Here is a 19,973-nt window from a genome sequence, read left to right as displayed (position 1 = left end):
GGGGTATGAAGTAATAGGCCTAAATGAGAACGTTAGCTATCATTAGCCAAATATGCAATAAAGTCAATTGAAAATCTCTACTCTGCACTAAACTTGAAATTTACGCTGTAAAAAAAAATATTTTTATTTTATTTTTAAAAAGCACCCTGACAACTGTGGTTACCAGAAATTTACAGTAGCACTTTTAGGTTTTACAGATTTAACTTAAATTTACATATATAAAAAAAACGTATTTCATTAGGCCTAACTGATATACTGTTAACATATTTAAGTATGTCAATACCTTTGTAATACACTGAAAATCACCAAAAACAGGTGATGCGTAAGTCACATGATGAATCATGGATCCTCACAATCAACCTTGCCACAAGTAGAAACTAAAACAGTCATTCACACAAACATAAAACACCATCATGATGGTGCACACAACACTAAAGTAATACCATACACTTCAATTTAACAACATTAACACAAAACCATAATGTCCACTGATACGAATAACAAGAAGAAACATTATTTCAAAGAAAATACATCAAAAGTGGAGTGGCAAGGAGGGAATTCTGGGAATGCCAATTTATGTTTTTCACAGTAAATTATACAAGGACGTGCTCTTTTTCACTTCCAAAAACTTACTGTTAACCCATTAACATGTTTAGCATTTTAACAGCCTTAAAATTGTGATTTTTTTTACAGTAAAAGTGTTGGAGTGAGAGTGAAGTGTCATGCAAATATGTAAACTAATACTAAAGCCTGAAATATTCTATTAAATTATCACTGTTAAGTAAATATAACATTCTAAAATGGATATATTTATATAACAAATGTGTTCCTTAGCTCAGATTATTGCATTTGACAAGTCATAAAATTCAGAGGGTGCAAAAAAAATTGGCTTCATGAGTTGCAATTTTCAATTCAAAGAAAATTTAAATGCATTCTGGGAAATTAAGTTTTCTCTATCTATCTATCTATCTATCTATCTATCTATCTATCTATCTATCTATCTATCTATCTATCTATCTATCTATCTATCTATCTATCTATCTATCTGTCTGTCTGTCTGTCTATCTGTCTATCTATCTATCTATCTATCTATCTATCTATCTATCTATCTATCTATCTATCTATCTATCCCTTTTCTTAAATTACAATTAGGCTACATACATTTCATTTTCATTATAACAAGCATTTTAAGTTCCTTACATCCCTATATTCACATTGAATTTTGCATCCTGTTTGTTGTTGACAAACTCAGGAATCATTTGGTATTAGATTTTTAAAGGCATTCTTTCACATATTTTGACCTAATAGGCTATTATTTCTGACCTGTAAGGTTGCCAGAATAATGCACTGTTTGCAGAGAAGAAATGGCACCCAGGCGGTTTCATTTTCTCCATGCCCTGATGGAGTTTTGGTTTCTTGCCACTGTTGCCTTTGGCTTGGCTTGCTCAGTTGGGGACACTAAAATTTAGATCAAATTTTTTAAACTAAATATCCAAATAAAATATATTACTAAATGCACTGTATCAACTATATTACTGATCTGCCCACATTGTCGCTATATGATAAATTGAAATAAGCTGATAACATCACTGTTTTCTCTAGAGCGGCTGTAGAGCCCAATCAAATTTTGTTGCAATATTTTCCTGTTTAACACTGTGAAGCTGCTTTGAAACAATCGGCATTGTAAAAGCGCTATATAAATAAAGTTGACTTGACAACACTGCTAAATACCTTTGCACTTCGTAATCACATGACCAGGTTGACCAATAAGTTGTAAGAATCACTCTCAGGCGACATTCTAAACACAGAAGTATATTTTTCAACGTCAGTAAAAGGGGACAATCATTATGTCCTCGCATGAGGTTTTCATGCAACATAATAGAGGAAAGTTGCCATAGAGGGTGCAGCATCAAATATGGTCTCGGTACAAATATGGAAGCAACATGGAAGCTACACATGTATTGAGTTCTTGAGCTAATGTGTTTGTATGAAGCAGGAGCACCTGGAGAATTCAGGTAATGGAATGTCATTGCATAAAACGAAAAGAAAACTCAAAGCAGTGGCGTTCTCTTTACACCTGTTCATTCAAGAGTGATAATAAGCCCTTAGTGATCGCTTTCAGTATTCAAACTCTTTATCTAAAGATTAGACATGATCATAAATTATAGTGTTGTACATTCCTGTCTATGTTGTTGATGGAAACCTATGCGTGTCATTTTGAGTACCATACGATGCAGGATAAAGATGTCACGAGCTGCTTCAAATCAGGGTTCAAAAACTTACTTGCATACAAAGATATCATATAGTAACTACACAAAGTGATACTATAAAGTTAGCACAGACGCATACATACACCAGACCATGCAAACCTTCACTCTTGCATACATACAAACGCGCATATAACCGGACGCACACAGATGAAGCGCTTCAAATGATATGTGCTACCAGTGTCTTCCATTCAAAACACAATGGAGTGTATCCCCTGATGCAAAAATTTCCCACAATGCATTGAAAAGCCTTGAATTAATAACAACTTACTCATAATACATCACCAAATGTCTCACATCTCAGTTCAACAGTAATAAAATCACCCAATGGTAAAATAAACACCATAAAAATGCAAAAATAAATAAAGAAATATGGAAGCAAACCACATATTTACAACAACAACAAAGTAAAATGAACAGAATTCAAGAATGGGATCCTCAGCCTTCTCTTTGTAAAATAAAGATCATGAGCGCCAGAGCAGAAAAATCCCAACATTCAGTCCATCAGTCCACTGGGTCGATTGGAGGCTAAGATTTGGATACTGTCTGAAGCTACATAATACTGCCGTAAGATGCACTGAAGTAAAAAGACGCCTGTTACTGCCTTCCTTCATAGTTCTAATATGCATTTATACTGTATATACACATAAATATCAATATAAAAAGTAGATGGGAAACTGTGCCCTCACAAAACAAAGGGGAAGAGAACCAAAACAGCACAGATATTAAACACAAAAGGGATGCAGGGAGGGGAAGGTCGGGAGCGCATGCAAGATTCCTAAAAAGGAATATTCCTTTCTTAAATCTGGACCCTTTTTTTAGTCAAGCACTCCAATAGCAGAGACAGATGACACGCAGCAGACAGAAGATGTCTTGGCAGGTGTTGTCTTTGTTCTTCAGATGTACGCATGTCCTTTCCGGGAAAAACTGAAAGTAAAATTGTTGCATTTTTTTTTTCTTAAAACTCTTCCGTCTGGAACACAAAGAAGAATGAGATATAAGAGCTTTCATGCATCGAGTGCCGGTTGTCTGGAGTGACTCAAAACTGCGAAGCACTGCTGGGGTCACACTGCAGTAGCCGTACAATGGAGGGGTCACTTTTGGCACCTTTTATGAACTCTTCCAAAGACAACTTGCCTAGAAAGGGAAGACAAAGAAGGGTGATGAGAAAAGTTAAGAGAAGACACTGCAACACCTGACCTGACAATTGCAACAACAACAAAAAAAACGGGTTCTTTGCATTTGCTAAGAGCTAGGTTTGATTTTTTTATTGATATGTTGAAAGTTCTATGGAGTCCCTAAAGGGAGATGGTGAAGGAAACAAATATTTGTTGATGCTTTTGCGTGCTCTCGAAAATGTTTTGCATTCCTCCAAGTAACTTTGCACTCCCTCTCAAAAATGTTTACGTTCCACCGGGAAACTTTGCGTTTGCAAAGTTGCGTTTACAAAAGTGAAAAGTTTTTGAGAACAAAAGCAAAGTATCTAGGGGGAGGGCAAAACGGGTTGCAAGCAAACTCAAAAATGCACAACGTTTCGTCAGAGAATGCAAAGTTTCTCGGGGAAACGCAAAGTTTTTGCAAGAGAGCGCAAAGTTTTTCCAGGGAACAGAAAACATATTGTAAGCGAATGCAAGGTTTCTCCAGGGGAAAACAAACATTTTGCAATAGAAAGCAAAGTTTCTCAGGGAATGCAAAATGTATAAGTGCGATCGAAAAAGCATTGACTTGTTATTTTCCTGAACTTGTGAACTTGAATATTATTACAATTTAAAATAACTTTAGCTTTTTAAGCAGGCTCAATCAGCAGCCATTTCTATAGTCTTCAGTCACATTATCCTTCAGAAACCATTCTAATATTCTGGTTTGCTGCTCAAGATATATTGGTTATTATTCTCAATGTTGAAAAAAGTTGTGCCGCTTAATATTTTTGTGTAAACTAATACAAGTTTTGTTTTTGGCTAAATAGTAAATTCAAAAGAACAGCACATATGATATAGATCTGTACTATTTAAAAATGTTAGATACAATATATGTTATATATATATATATATATATATATATATATATATATATATATTAGGGCTGTCAATCGATTAAAATATTTAATCGCAATTAATTGCATGATTGTCATGAGTTAATAGCAATTTAATCACACGTTTTTAGCAATTGTAAATGTACCTTAAATTAGGTTTAAATTAAGTTTTTAATACTCTAATCAACATGGGTATGGACAAATATGCATGCTTTATGCAAATGTACATTTATTATTAGTGAAACCATACTTATTCAATAATAATCAATACAGCATGAAGACTAGACGTATCAAAGGTCATAGATGTTTATCTAAGAAATGGTTCATGTCTCTTAAGCTTAAACTTAAAAATTAAGAGTAAGTAGTGATTTCTCTCATTTTAAGAATATAAAGGGAGTTTTTACACTGGCAGGTTAATTCAGAGCAGGGCACACTTCGTATGAAAAATTGGTAATGTGTACCAGTGAGCGCACCAGAACCACACCATACCTGGAGGAGGTCCATATTCCACGAGAAGGAATATAGTGCGGCCCCTTTAAGAGATCCGGAAGAGATCCGCCGAACTGGGCCGCGATTCACGTGGACAGTAGTGACATGGACTCGGGAGCGCGCTTGTTCAGGACAGTAACATGTGCATTCGATTTAGCCGATTGTAATGCATTTAGTTCAATAAAACACGTGTACACTAAGCGGTGATGGTGTTAATGATTTAACGTTACCTCAGACATGAGCGTGAGCTGCAGTGCATCGTGCGCAGACTGCAGAGAATGTGCTCAGTGAAAAAATGCACTTTTCTTTCTGGAGTCTAATAAAAGTTAAACAGAAAATATGGTAGCTTATGTAGGCAATGCTGCACTTTTGGTTTAGAATATTAATGTTTGCGTCTGACTGCTCTCACTTTTCCAACTACGGGCTTTGCCACGGATCAAACAGAAAATGCGCGCTGCATTAACTCGCGTTAATAATTTAGTGCCGTTAAAATGAATTTGCGTTAACTTTGACAGCCCTAATATATATAAAGCCTCCCATACACACATACAGTGGTCTAGGTTCAAAATGTTGGTGTCATTTTACAGGAAACCCTTTTAAGTTACATAAAACACTGCTAAAAGTGATAAACATGAAAGTACATGTTGTGTAAGCTGTTATAACCCCCCCAAAAAATAGGCGCTTTTTGATTTTTTTTATATAAATTAATTTTTGAAAGTGTGTAACTCAGGACCTGTGTGCTCTAGGACCCTGCAGACACTTTGGGCTGCTTCCTGCATGTATAATTAATTTAATGACACTGGAATATTGCATTTATATCACTGTATATGGTGGTGGAGGGGGATAGCAGGGTCGGGGGAGGGGGGAAAAGGGGGGTCATCCCTTCAGACCAAGCCTGCAGTCTCCCTCTCATTTACTGAAGCTTTCGCGCCTCGATCGCCCCCCGGTGACCGGTCCCAGTATAACCGCCCCTCAGTGTTTTCTAATGGACGCGAGGCAAACTAAATAATAAAATTACACTTCAAAATTTTTTCCCCAAAGTTAGTTTATGTCACTGAAGGCAGTTATCATCACGATGATTTCATTTCAGGTCTTCGTTTTAAAAATAAGTTTACTTTGAGTTAGTTATTTGATGCTATAAAAACGGGGGGTGTGACGTCATGATTGACTGCTGAGACTGACGGCTTCTCTGAGTGAAGTTGTCACTGAGGCACTAACGGACTTTTTTCGAAATTTTTGGGAGCAGATTAGAGCTTTCGCTTTAATTTCTACATTTCCATAACTGTTTATTTCACACCAACATAATTAATTGTTCTGCATCTGCGAGAGTGTGGGCGGGCTTTTGATATCGCAGCTGTACTTCCTGCTCTACTTCCTGCGCTCTACTGCGCAACTCCGGTCCCGAAATCGCTACTGCGCAGACTCGGTCCCAAGATGTCAGCGCCGTGCAAGGCCGCCTGAAAGCTTCAAATCTGCCAAGCGGAAACGGATGATGTCGAGTCGTCCATATTTTTTTACGGTCTATGCTTCAGACCCATTTGAGTAAATCTCGCATACAACATGACACAGACAAAATTCTTTTTTCCACTATTTTCTGTAATTTAGTGGAAACAGCCCAAACTTTCCGCAGGTTCCTAGAGCACACAGGGCCTGAGTTACACACTTTCAAAAATGAATTTATGGAAGAAAAAAATCAAAAACCGCCTACTTTTTTGGGGGGTTATTACAGCTTAGACAACATATACTTACATGTTTATCACTTTTAGAAGTGTTTTATGTAACTTCAAAGGGTTTCCTGTAAAATGACACCAACATTTTGAACCTAGACCAACGTATGTGTGAATGGGAAGCTTTTCAATTTGGGTAGGCCAAATCCAGGCGGAAATCCCCCAAAATGGCCCTGAGTGTAAGAGGTTAATAATCACAACTTTTAAATGCAAGTGCACAATTAGGTGCTGCGCCACATTATCAAGCCATTGGAAAACAGTTAACTGATTACAGTATTTTGTGCACCAGTGCCACATTATTTGACTTTATAAAGTTTATATTTATATAGCTTAAACCAAATGTTAAACCAAACATTTTAACCTTTGAGAGCTGAGAATGCTGAAAATGCCACATCATGAAGCTATACTCTGTGTGCATGCATGCATACAATACATTTTTATTTATTAAAATAAACCACATACGTTTGCTGTTTAATAATCAAACCAGACTATTTTTTTATTTTAATTAAAAATGAATTTAAGAATTGGTCCAAATGTTACCATCATTGTTCAGGTCCATTTGTCTGAATATCTTATCTGTCCTCTTCTCTGGTGTGGATTCATCCTCAGGCATTTTCATCACTGATGACACCATCTTATAAATGGCCTGTTCAGAGACATAAATAATGAACATAAATAAATATCAGTAGGCTATAGTCCAGCTTTATCTGTATACTCTGTTGAATCATTTCACCCTGTACCGAAATTCTACATGAGCCATGAAGTAGAAAGCTAACTCAAGCCGGGAAACTTCATATAGGCTTTTTCAGTTCATTGACCACTAAATCAGAGATGTCGGGTTTAAGTCAATAAATAATTTTTGAGGAGTAATGATATTCACAGTTGGGCAGACTGCTGGTGGCTTAGGCCTACTCCCGGCTTAATTTAGCCTTCCACCTTTAAAAGCAGCCGCCGTGATAAAATATGCAACACGCTGCAATCTCTGAGTGCCAGCCAACTGTAACCTCCATGAGCTTGCGGATAATCCCACCGTTCTGCACACACAGGGATAAACCCCCGGTTAAATTTAACTTGTTAATCCAACAGAGAAGAGAGCCAACGCGGGTCCTATGGCCCTCCCCTATCGCAGCGATCTTCCACACAGGGTTCGCCTGTCAGGCATCGCACAGAACGGAGCTTCGCCAAGCCTGGTTGAGGGAGACTGGTACCAACTGAGCATGCTAAGCACATGCTAATAGCTTCTCTACTCCCACAGCACAGGGTGACAGACAGGGGAGCATTCATCGGGGACAGCTCGCTAATATTTGTGCTTGATCTCTCCACCAGGGGTCAGGCTCCTCATCTCTGTGACTGTGCTTTCTGAAAATGATGAAGCCTTGTACTGTACATGCACTTAAAAAGTCACTGCTGATGACTCGACTGTATGTATGAGTTTGAAATGGAAGCTTACTTGCTTGCTATTTAAAACATATATGCAATTAAAAAAATTGTTTAAAAAAAGTAATTTAGTCAGAATACAAATCTTTTGTTTCTAACTAGATGGTGTAGTATATACACACAGTATACTGTACATACTATACTATGCAGACATAGTACAATTTTAGGGTAGTATGCTATCCTGAACATTGTCTATGTCGGTTTATGATCTATAATACATTTTAATAAACAACAAAGGAGAGAAAATATTGAGGCTGCAGTGAAAACATGTAAGGCTATGTGCGCTAATAATAAGTAACATATAAGATAGAAAAAAAAAGCTTAACATTAATTATATATTTTGATTCATTTCATAAAAGAAAAAACATTTTTTTCTTTCATTCAACATTATAAGGACACACATTCTCTCAACAAATCAACAACAAACAAGAGGATTTCTTGATTCATAATTTGTGAGATGCTATCTGTCAAATTATAACTGTCATAAGACTAATGTGTTCAATAAGCCTAAATGTTTTTGAAAACTTTGACTGAAAGATGAGGCGACCACATTTCTAAAAATGGAAACCATGGATATTTTCTAGTTCAGTGGTCAAAATATCATTGGATTATAATTTTTTATTTTCTATTAATTAAAACATGGGGATGATACATTTAGTATTTTTATAAATAATACAAATTATTATGTTAATAAATAAATAATTGTTATTATAATACATTATTATTATCAAAAAAGCATTGCAAAAGAAAACAAATTAAATAAGAGAACATGATAAATAAAACTGTATTTAAGATTTGTAAACCATTTCTAAATGTATTTTATATTTTTATTTTCACATACTGTAAATATACTGTATACAGTAATTACAACTTTAAACAATGTTCAAACGTTATCATGTTTTGTGCTTTTGGAAAATGATATTTACCATCCTTAACTTTGTTCATTATTTTGCATTTTAGGCTAATTTTGAGCACACACATTAATTCAGATCACTGTCTACTTTCAAGTACCTGGTATAATGTAGAATGTACACTCACCTAAAGTATTATTAGGAACACCATACTAATACTGTTTGACCCCCCTTTCACCTTCAGAACTGCGTTAATTCTACGTGGCATTGATTCAACAAGGTGCTCAAATCTTTCTTTAGAAATGTTGGCCCATATTTATAGGATAGCATCTTGCATTTGATGGAGATTTGTGGGATGCACGTCCAGGGCACGAAGCTCCCGTTCCACCACATCCCAAAGATGCTCTATTGGGTTGAGATCAGGTGACTCTGGGGGCCATTTTAGTACAGTGAACTCAATGTCATGTTCAAGAAACCAATTTGAAATGATTCAAGCTTTTTGACATGGTGTATTATCCTGCTGGAAGTAGCCATAGGAGGATGGGTACATGCTGGTTATAAAGGGATGGACATGGTCAGAAACAATGCTCAGGTAGGCCGTGGCATTTAAACCATGCCACTTGGCACTAAGGGGCCTAAAGTGTGCCAAGAAAACATCCCCCACACCATTACACCACCAACCACCAGCCTGCACAACAAGGCATGATGGATCCATGCTCTCATTCTGTTAAAGCCAAATTCTGACTCTACCATCTGAATGTCTCAACAGAAATCGAGACTCATCAGACCAGGCAACATTTTTCCAGTCTTAAACTGTCCAATTTTGGTGAGCTCGTGCAAATTGTAGCCTCTTTTTCCTATTTGTAGTGGAAATGAGTGATACCCGGTGGGGTCTTCTGCTGTTGTAGCCCATCCGCCTCAAAGTTGTGCATGTTGTGGCTTCACAAATGCTCTGCTGCATACCTCGGTTGTAATGTTATTTCAGTCAAAGTTGCTATTCTGTTAGCTTGAATCAGTCGGCCCATTCTCCTCTGACCTCTAGCATCAACAAGGCATTTTCGCCCACAGGACTGCTGCATACTAGATGTTTTTCCCTTTTCAAATCATTCTTTGTAAACCCTAGAAATGGTTGTGCATGAAAATCCCAGTAACTGAACAGATTGTGAAATACTCAGACCGGCCCGTCTGGCACCAACAACCATGCCACGCTCAAAATTGCTTAAATCACCTTTCTTTCCCATTCTGACATTCAGTTTGGAGTTCAGGAGATTGTCTTGACCAGGACCACACCCCTAAATGCAATGAAGCAACTGCCATGTGATTGGTTGATTAGATAATTGCAATTATGAGGAATTGCATTAATGAGGAATCCTAATAATCCTTTAGGTGAGTGTATGTGGGAATTGCTACATTGTGATGGCTGACATTTAAAATTGTGTGCAAAACAATCCCAAACCCCTTATTGCAGTGTATTTGCAGGGTGTTTGAAACATGCTGTAAAACGGCGACATTTCAGGGGAACAACTCCAGTCGGGGACAGGACACAAAAAAACGTGATGTATGTTTATCCCATTGAAAAAGACTTAAGGCCCATTCACACCAAGGATGATGACTATAATTATAAAGATATATTTCTAAAAATCTGACATACAAAAGAAAAGCAGAGTCCACGGCACGATTATAAAGGTCAAAGAGAAAAAGTAGAGTTGGAATCAGTTTCAAAACGAAAGTTTTTCCCGCTGATGAACAAAAACGATGAGAGCTAACCAAAATCCACCAGACTTTAAAGAGCTCGAGCATTTAAAGTGGCAGACCACACAACATAACAATATTGTCCGCTGGTGTGGAAGCTAAAATAGTTAATGCTATAGCTATTGTTGTTGGTGTAAATGGGCCTTAAGTCTGTTAGCTTGTATGACCAGTCTGGTTTGGCCAGTCAGTTTTGGTTGTTTGACCACTTGTCAGCTGGTAAGGCTGGAAGACCAGCTAAAAATCAGTTTGACAAGATAACCAAAAGTTCATGATTATTGAGCACACTAACCTTGACACTTAGCATTTTAGCAGCATCAATAGCCTAATCTCCAAATAATCCATAGGCCTATTTGTTTATTAAAATCATCACAGCATTGAGAAAATCAGTGTATGGATGCAATATACTACAGCAGAAGCATAGCAGAATGACTCTTACCTGCACAATCTCTAGCATTTCATCACGGCTGATGTAACCATTGCCATCCAGATCGTACATGCTGAAGGCCCACTTCAGCTTCTGCTCCAGTTTCCCCCGTGATGTCACACTCAGAGCAATGATGAACTCCCGGAAGTCGATGGTCCCATCGTTGTTGGTGTCAAATGTACGGAAGACGTGCTCAGCAAACTTTGAGGCATCACCGTATGGGAAGAAGTTGGCATAGATCTTCTTAAATTCTTCAACGTTCAAATGCCCACTGGGACAGTCTTTGAGGAAACCCTGTGTAGAGTGAACAACATATACTGTCATTAGTGGCATGCTTTAAGAGGCTCCTTCATTAGAATATGGCATCTCAAGTCAGAGGTACAAGCATCCCAAAATAAATGATTTCTCATGATGATGTTTTTATTTTCTTCATCTTTCAGAAACAGGCAAGGTGATTGTGAGTTTAATTACAAGATGGATGGTTGAGCGTTATTATGCCAAATGTCAAAAGTACTTTTTTTTTTTATTCAGCATTTTCATCTGGCATTCAAGTAAGCCTATTCTGGTGGATACAGCCAAGAGCGTTTAATACACAATGACAATGTTTTAATACAGGAGCAAAGAGAATTCAATTCTAGCACAAGAGGATGGAGATATTCATGAGTGCACAGGCTAAACGTTTGAGAGGCAATTCATAAAAGAGCACTGCATATTTGAGAGCATGAATCCAGTTTTGGGTGAGGGCGAAGGAAATCTGCCTGTAAGTGAGAGAATCACACGTGGGAATTACATGGATGTACTGCTCTTATGTTGCAGTGAGGGTTTTTTGACATTTGGCAGTATAATGATGCCATAGAAGATCTATTGCTGCCTTCACATTCCCTCATGGGAAATCAGAATTGCGACATGATGTTTGTCAAGTGATTTAAAACAATACTAACATAAACTAGCTGGAAATTTCAGTGTTTCTTTCTTTTTTAATTTCCCAATGAAGACGGGAAACATGTTAAGCGCATAATGAAACACAAAGGATGCACATAATTGTGTAATTGTATAATCTGTGTATTTTATCAGTCTTGTACCTCAGAAAGTGATTAGAAATATAGTTTGATTCCACAAGCCTGTCAGACCATAAATTACATCTACACTACACAAAATGTGTACAAACTACACAAACTAACAGTCATTTCCAGCAGTACTTAAATGCACAATATGATCTGAACTTATTTAGCCCCAGAGACTCTGTGGCTCGTGATACAGTGGCTTAAATATATATATATATATATATATATATATATATATATATATATATATATATATATATATATATATATATATATATATATATATATATATATATATATATATATATATATATATATATATATATATATATATACACACACATTTCCCCTTAACCTTCCTGCACAAGAGGCAGCCAATACTGGGATACATATTTACTGTAAGTCATTTTCCATGATCACCACTTACAGAGACATACACTAAATGCTATATTTAACCATCTTTTTGGGAAAGGGTTACTGTTTTCATGTTCAAATATGCATATGGATAAATAACCAAAGGCCAAAAAGTGTTTGGAACCAAAGACACCTATTTCAAAACATTTTATTTTATTTATTTATTATGTCTTAGTTCTCCAGTACAAATATTTTATTCTTGCACTCTCAAATCAAGACTCATTTTCTTGAGAAGCTAAATTATTTAAGATATAGACCAATTTGGTAGCCTGGATGCCAGCCGAACTTAGCCCCGACCACAATTTTTTTAGGTCGGGCAGTTCGGTCTGGCCTTGCTTCATAGAGGTAGCCTAGAAATCTAGACGCACCCTAGCGGCAGCAAATCTAATCTGCCCGCGAGTGTCGTCTGGCAACTGTCAATACCCTTCTGAGCTGTAATCGCCTAACTCTTGCCGGGCCAATCACATCGTGTATAGAGTCGGTGGGCGGGGTCATAATGACAAAGCCGAGTTGCGTTTGCGTGCTTCTAGTAAACACAGAAACTGGCGAACTGTGGTCTTTCGAATCAGCTTTGACCGTGACTCTGGAAGACTTGGAGTTGAGTGAGTTTCCAGACCAAACATCTTGATGTGGGTCTGGCTTGTCAGGCTATCATAGAGGAGTAAATTATCCCCGAACAGAAACTGTTCGGACCAATAAAATCATCAGGGCAGGTTTTAGACGATGACGGACAGATGATCAACAGTAAAGTAATCATGCACGTCATCAAAGGGGCTTGGATTATATTTGTTCGAATCCTAAACAGAGAGCTTGTTTGTATATGCATTCACCTTCATATTTCTCTCAGAAATGATGATCATGTTGGGTAAGTACTCTGTGTATCATTAAATTCTTCTATTTTTTTACAACACCGGCAAAGATCGTGTATTCCAGCCTGATTTCAGCGCGTGTGCAGACAGGGTTGCCAAGTTTTTACAACAAAACCCGCTAACTACTAGCCCTAAACAATAGCTTCTCAGGGGTGTTCTCCGGGAGAAAAATGGCATTTGGGGGGTAAAATGTGTTATTTTGGCAAGGTTGCCTGCTAAAATACGCTCTCATGGGTATATCACATAATAGTCGCTTCAACCCGCGGAGAAAAAAACGCAGACTTGGCAATACAGTGCAGTTGAACTATGTTGACATTTGACAATGCGTCACTTCATTGCTCTGATTGGTTGTAGGTCTATCCAATTGATGGCTTTCCTGGTTCGGTTGAAACACGCCCCATAATCACAGCCCAATGGAGCAGTTTCAGACTCATATTCTGACTAGAATTGAGTATGACCACGTCAGGCTACCAATTTGGTGTTTGATGCAGACAATGAAAGTTCTGCAGTGGCTGGAAGCTGGATTATTTGTGGGATATAAACTTGTTATTCTGTCATTTTTCCTCAGATCTGTGAGTTCATATCCAGCAATTCAGACCCCCCGATATAAATAGATAAAAATGTTATAGGCCTAGGTTTAAATATTACTTCATGCTGTAACTGTATGGCTAATACATTATGCCCCCTGTGAACTGTGAATATTACATAGATATAGTGTTTATAATTCATGCTTTAATAGTAGACTAATCACCGCAGGTTTCATCAGTCCAGTCTGTCCGTTTAATGGCTTGGAACCATGCCAATGTCTACGTTTAGCTTCAAAGGGCGTCTTCGACGATGGTATACTCAGACTTTTCCTGTATTCTTCCAGGTGTTTTTCTGCCACCACCACAATGCGCACGCAGCTGCAAGTGACGTAACGTAACTGTGACGTCTACTCCAAATTGGTCTATTAAGCTTTATTTTCTTAAAAAGGGCATCAAAGTTTAGTGAGTGAATGCATAAAACAAGATAATATTTGTAATATTTATCATTTTGCCAATGGAAACTGAACAATTAAAAACAAGTCTATTTTTCTTACCCCATTGGCAGATTTTATTTTATTTGTACTGGACAATAAGGCTGTAATTTTTGTGTGTGTGTGTGTGTGTGTGTGTGTGTGTGTGTTGGGGGGGGGTCTTATTGGTCTTATTGGTTTATCTAGTAGTCTGATTTATCTAAGTAGTTTGCATCGCTCCATATTACTGTTGGTCACTGAACATTTTTATTGTAACAGCTGTCAAATATTAATCAATTAGCTACTCACATCTTACGATGCACTTTCACTGCTATAACTAAAGTGTCGCTTTGGAATTCGCACTAACAGTACGCCCCGCCTTCTTTGAGTCGATTCCCCATCTCATTCTGACAGTGATGAGTGCTGTTAGAGTGCTGAGGCAGACCAACCTAAAAATGTAACATTTTACTTTTGTCATCTCGCAACAAACAAAGCGGTGTGTAATGGAGTACAGCAGAGCAGCATCAAGAATATCAAATATTGGGGGTAATTTGTCCATTTCTAATTTTTTGGGGCAAAAAAATTGTCCCGCTCGATGTCTATGGTGGTTACGGCCCTGCTGGACAACAAGACAAAAATACAGAGTAAGAAAAAGTTGTTTTTTGTTTTTTTCAGTGCACTTAAAATGTATAAATGTCACTGCATCAGATAACACAATATCAAAACCAAGTGCCGTTTATTATAAAGAAAGATTTTCAAGAAAAGAACAAGCATATTTCAAGATGCTCTGACCTTGTACCACTCCTGCAGCTCGTGGTCGGTGAACTCCGTGTTCTCCCTCAAGTCCTGTAGCATCTCGGGCCTGAGTTTGCTGTTCTGTTTTCCCATAATGATACGTCTCTGTGTGCGCAGTGACAATACCGAGGCCCCGGGTCAGACCTGTTGGCAAAGATGATACCAGGATCAATGAGGTGAGACCTGAAAACATTTAGAGTAGGTTACGAGTTCAAGTGATAAGAAGGAATTTTAGTTATGAGGTCAGGGGTCAAGTGATTAGATGCCGCCATGGTATTGTGAACATGAAATTTAAGCTAATTAAAAACCACAAGCTTCTTCCAAATCTTCGCGTGTGTTTGAACTCTCTTGCTCTGTTGTGACACCCATCGGGGCTCAGTGAACTCTAATGTCTCCCCTGACATTACATAGATAATTAGAGCCAATGTGTTGGTGTACGATGTTCGTATATGTGTGTGTATGAACATATCCATTAGTGAATTAATAGCACCCTTCTGGGCTGACTCATTCTCACATCCTGAGTACAAAAAGTGCTCTGATAAAAATACATAAACGTCCGTATGCTGTTAATAAACGCTGCAAAAGGAAATGTACAAATTAGTTGGTCCAAATGTGAGGTAGAAAAACAGCCGTTCTCCCATGATGTTTTGAGAGCACAGTGAGCTACTTGCTCTAATTAATAAGAGAGCCGCCCACAATTACTGCGAGACGGGCAGCGATCCGAGGCCAAGCAGTGCACCGTGGCAAAAACACTGGAGGAGGATCAGTACACACAAACAAGACTCTCAGATATATGAAAGCTCCCAGCACTGAGCAATAGGCACATTTATCTCAAACGCAAAGGGAGCAGTTTGAGCTCAGTGAAGAACGATTATCTGACAGTATGTGATAGAGGCAAAAGCCTGGTTTGAGTTTTAGCTAAATTACCTTACATAAGCATTGAGAAAAAGAACATTCTCCAAGCTGTATCACTTTCAGGGAGGCTCATTTTTGCACGATTACAGATGATAGCAGCATGTCTGATTTGATTTTCCACCCCATGCTGAGTGTGTATATTCTCGGGAGAGAAATAAACCCCACCAGAGAGAGATCAGGTGAGGAGAAAATAATTTAAAGCAACTTTTTAGCTCTTCACAAGCATGATCTGGGGTAGGAGAGGAGTCATCGTTTTATGAATGGGCGTGGCTAAGGGTGGGTCTCCGATAAAAACAGCCAATAACAAATCAGTAAAAATAAAGTTTAGCTGACATGATGACATGAGGGTCAGTAAATGATGAGAGAATGTACATTTTTAGGTATAAAATAAAAATGTTGATGTTTTGATGTTATTATCATGTATTATTTTTCTTAAATTATTTTATTTTATTTTACAGTGAAATATTACAATAGTATAATTGTATAATTTTCAATTTTCCGTCCAGCTCTAACTTAGGCCCCGTCCACACGAAGCCAGCGCTTTCCCAATCCGATCTTTTTTTCCCCTCGTTTCAAGAAATATCTGCGTCCACACGAGATTACGAAAACGGACTAAAAACGATGTAATTTGCATGCCAGGCCAGTGTGTGGCGCTGTAATTCTGCCACAGAAATACACTAAAAACGGAGAAGAAGAGTTGTGGCTAGAAAGGGGTATAGCAGTGGTCGGAGGTGAGGCAAAATCTCACAATAAAATAACAATAAATACATTTACTACTTAACAGATGTGTTTTATTAATGCCTACACCTACCCCAACCCAAAACATACCCTTACAATAATGCAGATACGTTAATTAAATGACGCAATATTAATGTGCGCATACCCAGTGCCTGTAGTTGTATCCCTTAACTCTTCACCGTGGTGGACGTAATGTGATGACATCACTGTTTCAGAAAATATACGGATTCGCTGTACACACGAAAACGGAAGATGATCGTTTTTCAGATTTACCCGCTTCGGGACCCGGTTTCGAAAAATATCGGATTCATGCTTCTAAAACGCCGGATCCATGTGGACGAAACGCTGATACGGTATAAAATGTATACGTATACAGCTAAATGCGTCTCCGTGTGGACGGGGCCTTAGATAGTAGTGTTCATACATTTAAAATGCCATTCAAAAACTTTTCTTGCAAACTCCCTCCTACTGGTTGTCAACCATCCCCCCCATCTCCCTGTCAGGCTCTGAGGTTTAAAAAGTCTTCAACCTCAGCCTAGTCCTGTGATTAAATGTCCCAAAAACGTTATGCTTATAGCTAGAGGCTGATCTCCAGACTTGGCCATTTAGGGTTGAAGCAACAGCAAATGATTTAGCACAGAGATCACAACGAGGCCAACGAGAGAGTGTGTGAGCTGGGGAGGGGTGGGGGGTGTTTGAGAGAAAAAATAACAACAATGGCAAGAATGCAGAGCAGGAGCAGCTTACACTGGCGGGAGGCCCAGTGGTGATGAAAGAGCATCACCGCTCAGTGTTGGTGTTGGACTGATCAGCAGACACACAAATGGTTTTGTGCCGTGATTGTTGTTTTCATTATGTCGTCTGAGTTTGTGCTTTAACCAGCCCTGTGGACATCTGCTGCATTTCTACAGAGTTCGCACTCTATGTTGCCCTTCTACAAGAACCAGAAAATTGAGAGACGATGTAAAACTGAAACTGGAGGACGGAGTAATTGTGTATGCATCTGCAGTTGGAAAAGCTCCAACTGGGAAGCAGTGCAATGTCAAGTGACATGTCTCTCTCTGTGTAGCAGACACCTTGCTGATATACTGAAAGGAGTGCCGTTCCCCAGGGCTCGAATGTCATCACTCACACTGGGCCATGTCACGCTAGTTTTAGCACTCTACACTCATTAAACTTCATAAAAGAAGGCTGTACTGATCCTGGTTAAAAGAAAAAGAAAAATAGTACTTAGCTCCAGCCAAGACGAGTGGAACAAAAGACATCTGGAGGAAGGCGAGGGCAATATACTGTATAAAGAATGTAGTGACTTCATCCACTTACATTTTCTCACATAACTGTCCCTTGGCCAATTCCAATGGGAAAATCACAAGTGAGATCTTGTTTCTCCTAGAAAGGAGGTTAAATATCCTGCCTCTTAGAATTTTCTCCAACTAAAAAAAACTGTCATAGTCTTCTCTATGGTTTTCAAAAAACTGGACAATTTAGCATACAAAAGTTAAAAAGTTTGAGGTCTGTACTCTGTAGGATTTTTTAGTGCTTTTGAAAAATGTCCCCAATCCATCAAAGATACAGTAAAAACAGTAACCACATAGCTTTTTTTTATTTGAATATATTTTAAAATATAATTTATTCCTGTGGTGGTAAAGTTACATTTTCTGCATCATTACTCCAGTCTTCAGTGTCACATGATCCTTCAGAAATCTAATATGCTGATTTGCCGCTCAAGAAACATTTCTTATATTATTATTAATGTCGAGAACAGTTGTGGTGATTAATATTTGTGGAAACGGTGCTACATTTTTATCAGGTTAAAAAGGATTTATTTGAAATATAAATCTTTAGTAACATTATCAAAGTCTTTACTTTGTGTAATAATGTAGGCTACAGAGATGAATCATTCAGAGTAACACCATGCCGGCGCATGAAGTAAGGAAATGGGATCATTTCTGTTTTCATGTAGACTTTAAGCCTCTTGAGTTATGAACGGGAAACAGAGCAATAAAATGTGGAAATCTGGAAAAGCCTGCAAATACAAAAGTGCCCAAAAACACAAATTACAAACAAAGCTTATTTATGACATAGAAGTGGGACAAGTGCTCTTGAAAACCCCTGATGACAGCAAATACAAGAAAGTCGGATATACCAAAGCACTCTCACGCACACACCCCACACAACCTCAAACAGAATTTCTCCTTTTCTTGTTCTTTGCAGTTTCTCTTGTTCTTCCCTCTGGATGTTTGGGCTTAAGGGGTAATCCTCTCTATCTCCACAGTGTCCCACATGTGTTAGTGGTTGTTCTGACTGTTAAAATCCAGGACAGCCTTCCCACCCCATCCTGCAGACAGCTGTTCCACTCCTCTATGTGGGTCAGCAACATCTGGACCGCTAATCCAGCTGTGTCGGGATGGATGAATGAAGAGGAGAGTAATGCTGTGCTCTCTGGGAAAAAGACAGAGGTGACAATTCACCAAGAACCGCACTGTTTGTTTCGCATTTACACAATGCTGCATCCGCACCACAGGGTGTCACTAGTGCCAACTGCAGTATCACTCAGCACAACATAAACAAAAAAGTCTTCAAGCACAGTCATAAGCATGTTTGCGCTGACTAGAAAGACTTTATTTAAATAATCGGCTCATTTATTGCCCGTTTAAACCAGATTGCGGGCGGTTAGTGTACCGCATTCAAAAGTGCCACAACTGTTCAGTGAAATCGCCCCAGAGTTGTGGTTGTTGTTGTTGTGTGGGAAAGCCTGAGGGCTGAAGAGGCTGAATATCTGAAACACAAGAGCCTCATTAAAATCCCTGCCAGCAAGAGAGTGGAGAGTGAATGAGCCACTGCACACCAGTGAAATAAAAGTGTAAGGCCAAGAACAGAAAAGAGAAATGAAAGGAGGGCGTTAAGAGTGCATCAGAGGAGGGGAGAAAGAGCCAAAAGATGAATCTCACAACAAGAGTATCTTATTCCTGCATCTATAAAAAGGCAGAGGAAAGAGGATGACAGAATTGATTTTTCTCCCCGCTCCTGCATTTCTATCTCTCATCCATTTATGAGAAACAGAGGTAATCAGAGAATCAATCTGACCCGACAAGCGACTTTTGATCTCTCTAAATCAGCCGCCATCTCTTTCTCTGCCTCTTCCTTTATAATCCGCCAGCTCTATCCCTTCCTTCATTGCGTTTGCTTAAGACCCTTTTAA

General features: G+C 38.4%; 1 protein-coding gene across 1 annotated transcript in view; it reads right to left on the bottom strand.

Moving 5' to 3' along the window:
* Positions 1 to 432: 432 nt before the first annotated feature.
* The window catches only part of hpca (hippocalcin), a 49,701-nt gene continuing 30,160 nt past the window's right edge, over positions 433 to 19,973 (bottom strand). The window contains exons 2-5 of the mRNA XM_067424997.1: positions 15,116 to 15,262; positions 10,992 to 11,273; positions 7,056 to 7,161; positions 433 to 3,404 (exon numbers count right to left, since the gene is read on the bottom strand). Coding sequence (XP_067281098.1) covers positions 3,307 to 3,404; positions 7,056 to 7,161; positions 10,992 to 11,273; positions 15,116 to 15,211 — 582 coding nt within the window. The 5' untranslated portion in view covers positions 15,212 to 15,262 and the 3' untranslated portion in view covers positions 433 to 3,306. The remainder of the gene's footprint in view (positions 3,405 to 7,055; positions 7,162 to 10,991; positions 11,274 to 15,115; positions 15,263 to 19,973) is intronic.

Source organism: Pseudorasbora parva, chromosome 19, assembly GCF_024679245.1.
Source record: "Pseudorasbora parva isolate DD20220531a chromosome 19, ASM2467924v1, whole genome shotgun sequence".
Taxonomy (NCBI): domain Eukaryota; kingdom Metazoa; phylum Chordata; class Actinopteri; order Cypriniformes; family Gobionidae; genus Pseudorasbora; species Pseudorasbora parva.
This window is presented reverse-complemented; position numbering and strand designations above follow the sequence as displayed.